The following is a 10,889-nucleotide window of genomic DNA, read 5'->3' on the forward strand; positions in this document are numbered from 1 at the left end:
ACTGAAGAGAGAATGTCCCCAGAATATCAACAAGCAGAAAAGGCGCGCAGGGCACCAGTCAGCCCCTCGCCTTCTCTTTCTCTTCTCCCATTCTCCAGTCTTCCTCTTCACTTTTAGGAGTCTAGCAGTGGTTCCTCGCCACGCTTCCTCGTTGCATCTCGATAGGTAGGGACCCCCACCCGCAGCATCATTCTCGAGGTCAATTCTGTGAGCAAAAGCGGCCAGAAAAAACGGTCCTCTGCAAGGAAAGACAAAACTTGGCGACCCTTTTGCCCAGTGCCAGACCTCTGGGTAGCGAAGGATTAATTCCCACCCTGCTATTTTCCCATAGAAAGAGGCGGTATATATATATCTCATGCTGAGCGCATCCACCCACGTGCAGTTGCGCCTTGTTGCACTTCCTACACGCAGGCAGCCTCTGCGCACCTGCGTGCAACTCATGGGCGAGGCCTTCGGACACTGGCGATGAGCTTTCCAGTCAAGAAGGGTAGGGGACTGTTATTTCTATTTTGACATATGGGGAACAAGGCGGAGTGACTTGCTCCAGGCCACCCAAGCTGTCAGCCCCCGCACCCCGCTGCAATGGGATTTGCACTCAGGTCTCAGTCTCCACGTAACCATTGATAGCATGCCCGCCGACACACGGGTCCATAGACCGAAACATACTGAACATACTTCGGCTGGAACTGCACCTATCTCCTATCAGTATGCTGTGTGTGTAGAGAGAAAGAGATTGGGGGGGTGGGGGTAGATGTGCGTGTTTAGAAGCAGGAATATACACTACATTTGAAACTGCTTTGGCCAAACATGCTCCCAAACAGACAAAAGCAGCGCTCCTAGAGAGAGGTCCCAGTCCTGAAAAACTCACGGGGCAGCCAGATGATGCCCTCCTGATGTTTCTGTACTACATCTGCAACAAGCCCACGAGATCAGGGGGCTTGTATGCCATAATAAACTGTTTTAGGTACTGAAAGTGCCACGGATCTCTTCCATGTTTTAGCCACCCCTTTGGGCATTATCTCAGCGATCGGAGCAATAAAACTGCTAACACATTTGCAAAGCTAAGGAGCGTCCGGTATGGTTTCTAACGGGATGGGAGACCGCGTGTTGAGATTTCTTGGACTAGCTGACCCTCAGGGTCCCTTCCAACTCCACAATTATATGATTCTAACAGCCCTGCAAGGTAGGCTAGTGCTGTTGCCATTCCCCATATCGCACAGAGAGGGCCCTGAAAGGGGAGGGGGAATGCGGCTTCCCCGAGACCACCTCGCTTCGACTGAGCTGGAGTTTCAGCTAGAAACATCGTAGCTCATGCTCTCAACCACCGCGCCATTCACCGGCTAATTAGTTTAATTGCGCTGCTGCTAACTTTATCCGGATTCCTCCTTTTCGCTGGCAATGAGTGTTGGACAATGAGTGTTCCACGTAATATCCTTCTCTCCCTCTCAGTATTGAAGGGCTGTCGCGGGGTGGGGGGGGTATGAGGTGGGGGGGGGGGCTTAGTTAAAGGAACAAGCATAGTTAATATTTCCACATCAGGAAGTTGCTGCTGCAGAAGCCTGCAGGCGAAAATGCTTAATCTCAACAGTGCAGAGCCTGTGGCGCCTAGTCTGTTATAGGTTGGAGATCCCACGTGGTTTTAACTTCTGTATAAAAGTTTCTGTAAAAAAGTGGCCCAATGTTGTGATTTGGCAGGTCAAAAAGAAAGAAAGAAAAGAAAAGAAAGAAGGGGGGGGGTTAAACCCGTCGCCAGTAGATTAGAGGCAGATAAGCGAGGAAGAACAAGGCGCTTCTCCAACCGAGACCTTCCACTTGGCGATCGGAGGCGGAACGTCAGGTTCAGGAGCTGGAGTGAGAGAGAGAATAAAATACAAGAAGGCACAGGCAAAGATAAACCGCGGCAGGAAGGCAGCGCGGTGGGTCTGCCTTTTTACTCACGAGAAGCCCAGTGCCAAATAACAAGGGCGGCCGGGATTTGCTGAATGCGAAGGAAAGCCTGAACCGACGGCTACTTTTAAGCAAGACCTGCTGACTTCGATTTCCAGTCGCTTTTGGAGCTTTTCTTGCCTGCTTGCTTCCGGGGCTTTAAACATTACTACTACTACTACCATTACTACTTGTATGTTTTTTTATTTAACTGTTTTAATGTGGACAGCTGCATGATCGCGGGATCTCCAGAAAGGGCCCCCATCGGCTGGACTGCAGCCCCAACTTGACTCCCCGCCGGCAAAAGAGGGGGAAGTGTGGGGGAGAGGGAGTACTCGCCTTTGTGGATCGGACTGAGTGTCGTCCCCACCGCGCGCGCCGCCGCCGCCTTCCCCTCCCCTCCTCCTCCTGCGCGCTGCCCGCTCTTGGCTTTCAGGTTAACTTCGCTTTGCCAGAGGCGGGCTAACCGAGGCTGCGGCGGCGGGCGCGGAAGGGAGAGCGAGCGAGCGAGGGCGCGCGCTCCCCGCGCCGAAGGAGACGCAGCCGCGGAGCGCAACGAGGGACCGCTCGCTTCGCGCGGACGAGAGTTGGCTCGCTTCCCCTTCTCTCTCTCCCCCCCCCCCACCTTGTGGCAAAGGGACGGAGGGAGGCACCGCTGCCGGGAGTGCGCCCAGCTCGCTGCGATAAATTGGATTGACTCTCTCAAGCTGCCCAGTTGATCCTCCGCGCCACCCCTCCCCCCTCCCCTCTGGCCTTCCGATGACTCTGGACTAAAAAAGATCGCCCTCCTCCCCACCCACCCCCGGTGTCCGCACTCCCCCCACCCCTCTTTTTCCTTTTTGGCTGGACTCTGCGCGAGCTGGAGGCGAACAAACTGAAACCATGAAGCAGGAGCTGTCGGCTTCGGAGATGCCCGCTGGCAACTGACCGCCGGCAGGCCGCCGGGGGACTCGGGCTCTCCGGGATCACACCCTCTCCGCCCGCCCCCCGCCCTGCCGCTCTCGGTGGACCTGCTCCCAACTTGCCGCCTTGCCTCCCGCCGACTTGCTCACGCCGGCCCTCCCCCCCCGTCCTCCCAAACATAGCGCCCCTCCTGGCGCCTAGCCGCCCCCTTGAGCTCCGCGCACCCCTCTCGGGCGCCCGCCGGCTCGGATTGCCGCGCCGCCGCGCCGGACCTGCCTGGAGCTCGGCATGGACGGGGCGGCTCGGAGGGGGGCCCTGGCCGCGCTGCTGCTGCTACTGCTGCTGGCCGCCTGCTGGTTAGTGCTGGGCGCCGGTGCCTCGCCGACCCCTCCCGGAGCCGCCCCGCAGCAGGACACTTGCACCTCGTGCGGCTTCCGACGGCCTCCTGAGGAGCGCGGGGCCGTGGACGGCGATTTCCTGGAGGCCGTCAAGCGGCACATCCTGAGCCGCCTGCAGATGCGAGAGCGGCCCAACATCACCCACGCTGTGCCCAAGGCGGCCATGGTCACGGCACTGCGCAAGCTGCACGCCGGGAAGGTGCGCGACGACGGCCGCGTCGAGATCCCCAGCCTGGACGGCCAGGCGAGCGGCGGCCCCGCGGCGCACGAGCAACTCTCCGAGATCATCAGCTTCGCCGAGACAGGTGGGACGCCCGCGCGTCGACCTAGCCCGCTTTGATCTCTTTGCCCTCCGCGCCCATCACCTACCCTCCTCGGTCTGTATGCCCTAAGCATCCAGTCTTCCACCCCCAGCAGTTTCTTAACCTCCAGCAAACCCTTCTCGGCCTCCCACCCAGGCACATGCCCCCGCCCCGCACCTTGCAACCTTAAAGTTAAACGTTTCTGTTTTGAACGCAGTTTGTCCAGTCCAGTCCTGTCTACCTGCCCAATCTATCCTGTCCTATCCGTTTTCCTTCTTTTGCTGATTACTTTCTGTTAACTCACTAGCACCCCATTAATTTATTTGCCCTGCAGGCCGGATTCCTGCCTCACTGGTTTTTATGTAAATCTCATTCTTGCCTTCATCCCTTCATTTGTTAGTTTGTCATGCAGATCTAGTAATTGTCTCTTTGACGTGTACAGCACCCTTCTAGACCAGGGGCGCATCCCTCTCACTTACCTTGTTAATTCATGTGCATTAGCTGCTACACTCTGTGCTCTCCTTCACTTTACTGGTCCTTATTCCAGCACATCTACTGTGCCAGCTCAATCACCCATCCAGCTAAGAAGAGCCTTTCCTTCCCCAGACTATACATCCATGCAGGGTACTCTCAGGCACCTCTCCTATACTCACATGGGTATATCCTTCCCAACACTCATTCACTATCTCTCATGCCACCCATCTCTTCTTATCCGCCTCCTTATCTGTTCCTTATCCACATGCTCCATTTTCCAGTGTCCTACAGGATAGTTACCCTTCCATCCCTAACATTGTGTGACTTCTTCTCTTCATCCAGTAATCCATCCTCATACCTTTTTGCATCCATCCATCCTCCTACCTCACCCATGGATTCATCTCCTATGCTCACCTTCAATACCAGTCAGGTACCTGTCACACATAGACATCATTTTATATACCTATTCAGTACACCCACCTATTTACCTTTCTACCAGCATCCCACTCATTCAGTCACCTCCTTCCTCATCTCATTCAACCTCAGGTATATTCTTCTCTTCCTCCTTGCCATTGAAATCCTCTGCTGCACATACAGTATATATCATGTTGAGTTTTATATGCACCCATCTATCCTTAAACCTGTCACATACCTCTTTATTGTTTTCCATTTCCTTATTCCATACTCATCCATTCACACACACTTTCAAACCATGCATAGTAGTGAATTGGTTCTGAACCAGCCCATTTATTTATTTCCCACAAATCTACTGTATACAGTTACCCCTGTTGTATTTGCCCATGCACTATAATTGCCACATGTGACCCATTCATCAACAATATCTGTTCAATTTAATCTCAATTTATTGTAACATCCATTTTGCTACTTTTGGCACTATGCCTCTCCATGGTTCTTTAATGGTAATCTAGTCTTTATAGCATTGCCTCCATCCATCCACCATTCCTGGTTTAGCCAATCTAAGTTTGGTTCTGAAACAGTCATTTCATCATTCTCAGGCTGATTTTCACCCATCTATCTAAAAATGCCATAAGTATCTGCTCTCCATCTTCTTTATCCACCCATCCTATCAACTTGAGCAAGATGCTCTTGCTCAGTAACCTACCCTATACCACATCTCCTTTGCTATCCCTAACTACAGAAGTGTAGATTTTCTTTTTTAATGTACGCTTCTTCAGTTAGGTACTCTACAGCTTGTTAGCTAGTCTACCAGAATGCTTTAGTTCAGGCATAGGCAACCTTGGCCCTCCAAATGTTTTGGGACTACAATTCCCATCATCCCTGACCACTGGTCCTGTTAGCTAGGGATCATGGGAGTTGTAGTCCCAAAACATCTGGAGGGCCGAGGTTGCCTATGCCTGCTTTAGTTTCTCTCTGTCTACCTCTAAGCTCCTTTACCAATGCATACAACAGATTGTTATTTTCAAACTGTTTTCCAGTATAACTTGAGGGTTCATTAGAAGCTCATCAAGGGAATTATCAGTGAAGTTCAGCAGTGGTGAACAAGCTCTCATTCCTCACAGAATGCAGCCACAGTGTTTTAAGCTACACTCTCAGTTTGTCTAGGGCTGGGCTGGGAAAGCTTAGCTGGTCCAGAAGTTCCATCCTTTATGGCCCATCTGATGAGAGTTGGTATCAAACAGCATCTTGAGGGTCACTGATTCCCCATCCCTAATTGTGCCCACACAAGCTGAGTTTGTGCAAGGCATGTGCCCCTAAATTCATTTCCATGTGCTAGGAATCTATGGCAGATAGCAGACCACGTGACATGGGAAAGGTTCCGTTAAGGTAGAAAGTCCAAAACCTGCTGTAAGAGCTGCAGGTCCAGGAGAGATGATAGCTGAATGGATGAAGAGACGTGCTGCAAGAATAGATTGGTGGACGGTGGATGGCTCTATTAAACCCATTAGTTCTCTTTCTCCCTCTTTCACTTCATTTTTTACTCTCTCTTTATCACCATCAAAAATACATGGCTTGTGTGTTTTGCTTGTCCATTACTTGCTTACTGTATTTACAAGTTTCCAAGCTCCATGCAGGTCAAGAGCTATGCTTGGGATGCCTAGAGGACAAGGGAGGTGGCTTTCCAGAGGCTGTTCAGCTCCAACTCCCAGCTGCTCCAGTCAGCATGGCCAGGAGTCCGAGAAGATGGGAGTTAGAGTCCAACAACACCTGAAAGGTCACTAGTTCCCTATTCCTGCTATAGGGTGTAGGAAGCCCAGTGGTGTGGTGCTGATACACATACAAGAATGTATGTGGTGTACAAGGTGTTCTTTCTGCCAGGGTCCCAGAAAGCACACGATAATAATACATGCTCATTTGAAATCATAAAGTACTATGAGAAGATCACAAGAACTCAATGATTAGGAGCAGCTGAAGCTGCCTTATACTGAGTCAGACTATTGGTTCATTTAACTCACTATTGTTGATACTGGCAGTGGCTGTCTAGAGCTTCATGCAGGGGGCATTTCCAGCCCCACCTGGAGATGCTGAGGATTGGGCCTCAGATCCTCTGTATGCAAAGCTCAACCACCGAGCTAATTGTGCCTTCCCTTTTGGACCAGATTTAAATGGCACTGTAACAAGGATTCAGTAGTTCTAGATGACAATGGCAGTGCTGAGGTTTCTATTTCTGGTATACTGGATGAAATGGAATTGAATGAAGAATATTGGGTGAAGCCATGATCGGACCAATCCTGTGCTTGCCTATTTAGAAGTCAGTCCTGCTGAGTTCAATGGCACTTTCCTAGGTAAGTGTGCATAGGATTATAACCACAGGGGTCAGAAAGGTTTAGGTTAAGAGATGTCAGCGACATGTTTGACAGCTCTGCCCATTTATTGTTCGTATTATAAAAAAATAAAAGTACAAATGAGAAGGTAGCAATCAAATGCTGTAGCATTTGTTTTTTTTTTTTGCTTTTCATAGAATCATAGAGTTGGAGGGGACCATGCAGGAATATTTCACCCCATGTGGGGCTTGAACCCACAACCCTCAGATTAAGAGTCTCATGCTCTACTGACAGAGCTCTTTCTTCTATGAAGAAATACCAGGCACAAGTCAGCATTGCTTAGCTGACTGAGCAATATTAGTGGGATTTGTAATAAGTCATTTATGCTTGGGGTGTATGCTTGGTACTTTTGGTAAACACCCACACCCACAACATGAACTTTTCCAGGAGCAGAAGAGGCTGACCCATTAGTTGAATGGGGCACTGCACCAATAGCCTGCCAGTCCATGGATGGCACTGACACCTAGTTATGTATGTTCATGAAGTAGGTTTGTATGGTAGAGCATGTCTCCCTCCACCTGCAGTTCAATACAGCGCAGTCCAGATAGACACTGGTTTATACTTCAGTAAGAAGGTGGCCTTAGTTAACTGGAGTAGTTAAGAGCCTGTACTTCCCAAGGATCATGGGTCTGCTGGGTGAGATTACAGCACATCTAAATTGTAACCAAATCCTTTCTCCGCAAAATGTTCCCTGATTGTTAGCAACCTGTGCTTTCTGGGAAAATTATACACGAAGGCTCCCTTTGCCAGGCCAACACTTAAAAAAAACCACGCCACTAATTAGCACTTATCCAGGTGCTCACATAGTTCCTTTCATGGCTCTCAATCTCTCTGACCTTAATTGCTGATTTCTAAGGATCTGGCATTTTTTTTCACCTATAGCCTGATTAGTTTCTCTCTGGGAACTCACTTAGCAATGAGTTTATAAATACTGACTCAGCCGCCAAGCTCACTTTGCAATTTACACTTATCCATTTACCTTTGGTCATTTTTATTTATTTACATTATTATTACCTTTTTTGGCATTTAGTGATTTGCTGCAGATATTTCCTTTTAAAAACAAAGCAAAGCAGCACACCTTTTGAACTTAACGGCATTTCTTCCCCTTGCATCTTAGATGACCTGGCTTCCTCTCGAGTGCGCCTCTATTTCTTCATTTCCAATGAAGGGAATCGGAACTTGTTTGTGGTTCAAGCCAACCTGTGGCTTTACTTGAAGCTGCTTCCATATGTCTTGGAGAAAGGCAGCAGGCGAAAAGTAAGAGTCAAAGTGTATTTCCAAGACCCGGACACTAGCAGCAAGTGGAATGTGGTTGAAAAGAAAGTTGATCTCAAAAGAAGTGGCTGGCACACATTTCCCATGACAGAACCAATCCAGGCTCTGTTTGAGAAAGGGGAAAGAAGACTGAACTTGGATGTTCAGTGCGAAGGCTGCGAAGAGTATTCAGTGCTGCCAATTTATGTGGACCCCGGGGACGAGTCTCACCGGCCTTTTTTAGTGGTGCAAGCCCGGTTGGCTGACAACAAGCACAGAATCCGGAAAAGAGGCCTGGAGTGTGATGGCAGGACCAATTTATGTTGCAGGCAACAGTTTTTCATTGACTTTAGACTCATTGGGTGGAATGACTGGATCATAGCGCCACATGGTTACAATGGGAATTACTGTGAAGGGAGCTGCCCGGCCTATTTGGCTGGTGTCCCGGGCTCGGCTTCCTCTTTTCACACAGCAGTGGTGAATCAGTACCGCATGCGAGGGCTGAACCCAGGCACTGTGAACTCCTGTTGCATCCCGACCAAACTTAGCTCGATATCCATGCTGTACTTTGATGATGAATACAACATCGTGAAGAGGGACGTTCCCAATATGATTGTGGAAGAATGTGGTTGTGCCTGATTTGGGGAAGGGGTGTGTTTGACAAGGGACAGGAGGTCTAGGACATTCCTATACAGAAATGGAATTAGAAGGGTGGTTTTTGCTGCATATTCTTCCAGGCACGGATGCTGTTAAAAAAAAAAAAATCACCGCAGAGAGGCAATAGCAGCAAGGAGCAGAGATTACAACAGCAGCAAAGATATGTGTATTGTTTCACTCTGTTGTCAGGGCCGTGGCAGTTCGTGGTTCTCGGACACTAAAATATGCTACCACTTATAGACTAATGCTATGAAGTACCTTAATCCCACCCACACACCCAAGGACACAAAGCACACACACACACAGAGAGAGAGAGAGTGATACACACAAACACACACGGTTGCATGATGCAGGTTGGAGGACAGAAGCAAGTTTAAACAAAGAAAAGAAAGGGAGTTAAATGTCTGCCAGTGATTAAAAAACAATACAGTGGGCCAATAGCCATTTCATCTGTCAGCCAGCCAGCCAGCCATGTGTTTAGAATGAAACCACTGGGAAGCACAAAAAGAGAAAACAGTCTAATATATTCGCATACGCAGGTATTTAAGTGACCAAACGACCAACCTTCACCTCTAAGGTCTAAAAAGGGGAAGGAGTAGCAGGCTACCTGATTTACAACATGATGAGCCCTTCTTCTTGAGGTTAAACATAATGTGTATATATATATATTTTTAAAGAAATCACAAATGGCCTATAGCACTTCCAGAGTAGAATATTGCTACGAGAGAAATATACTTAAGCAAGTAACGTGAGCTTAATATAATCACAGTTGCTGTATTCTTCTGAATGGTATGTTGGCATGATTTCATGCTTTTAACGGGCTATGAGATACTCCCATCCTCACCCCATGTGGGATCGGTATCCTGGCCGCGTCATCTCAAAAAGGGCTTGGGTCCATCCTGTCCCCATTTTTTGTTCGCTGTTCATCTCGACAGTCTTCACCTTCTCAGAACATCGGCGACATCAAAAGTTGCAGCTTGTGTCCCATGTCAGGGGAATCGGCAAGAGCACGTTTGGAGCGGCTGGGGAGGAGTAACAGGGAGAAGAGGAAATGGATAGCGGTGATGAATTATAGCCACACAGTGGATACATTTCGAGGGAGTGTATGCGGGTGTGGAAATGCAAGGCGTTTTGTAACGGTTGAGGAACATTGGAGAAGACTTGCGGATGGGTGGGGGGAAACGAGAGTGGGGAGAGGTGTTTTTTGTTTGTCTGTTTAATTAAAAAGAAAAACCCTTTCCAGAATATGTCAAGGATGGCTGCAGAGCTCAACCCCCCACCCCGTGCTACAGCATAGCACTCACAAACTGCTTGAATGCACATTATTATAGCACTTGCAGATTTCAATGCCTTGAATGGTTGGGACTTGGTGGTGCACTTCTCTTTGCTCACTTATCTCTAGGTTAAAAACAAGTGCCGCATGAGCTATGCAATTTTTAAAAAAGTGTTGACCCGTACTAGATGAAACTGGACTGAAATGAGATGACTTTTAAATATTTTTTTTATACTTGAAATTAAATCTTTTGCTTCTTTTTTTTAAAAGCGAATGATTGCTTTTCATGTTTGCACTGATGTAGTTGCACGACTTAGTCAAGAGAAAACTGCCATTTGAAGAAGAAGAAGAAAGGTTATTTTTATAGCAGCAATAATGATGATGATGATGATGAGGATGAACACAGTGAAATGTATTATACATAAGATTTTGGAACCAAAGAGGCCAACATATTAATTGTAATTTTTATCAGATGGCAAGGTCATCATATATCTATATATCATGTAATGATACTGAATACTCTGCTGTGAGGCCTACCAATTATTATTTTTTCAGGGTGCAAAATTGATTCTGTGACATTTGGGTCAATGTCTTTTCTATACCAACAACACATAGCAGACGAGATGTACATCCTTTAAAAAAGAAGAAGAAAGAAAACCCCAATTGTTGTTTATTTAATAAAGTCCCTAATAGGTTCTGTTCCATATTAATTTAAATACAAAACAACTTTCACTTAGATTTTGCTGTCAAGAGTATTTTACATTTGTGTACAGTTTAAGTAAATAAAATGGAGCGAGTGAGAGAGAAAAAAAGTTTGAGGGCTGCGGCAGCTTCTTGCAGTTTCCCTGGCCTGTTTGAGAAACCTTTGTTACAAAGTATATCCAGAGCTGGAGAGGAC

At 48.1% G+C, this 10,889-nt stretch overlaps 1 protein-coding gene across 1 annotated transcript; it reads left to right on the top strand.

Annotated features, from left to right (window-relative positions):
• Nucleotides 1-3,106: 3,106 nt before the first annotated feature.
• On the top strand, nt 3,107-10,510 carry INHBB (inhibin subunit beta B). The gene is made up of 2 exons (XM_033162143.1): nt 3,107-3,532; nt 7,925-10,510. Exons 1-2 carry the CDS (start codon nt 3,118-3,120, stop codon nt 8,698-8,700), a joined length of 1,191 nt encoding a protein of 396 aa, XP_033018034.1. The 5' UTR covers nt 3,107-3,117; the 3' UTR covers nt 8,701-10,510.
• Nucleotides 10,511-10,889: the final 379 nt, after the last annotated feature.

This window comes from Lacerta agilis, chromosome 1 (assembly GCF_009819535.1).
Source record: "Lacerta agilis isolate rLacAgi1 chromosome 1, rLacAgi1.pri, whole genome shotgun sequence".
Lineage (NCBI taxonomy): Eukaryota > Metazoa > Chordata > Lepidosauria > Squamata > Lacertidae > Lacerta > Lacerta agilis.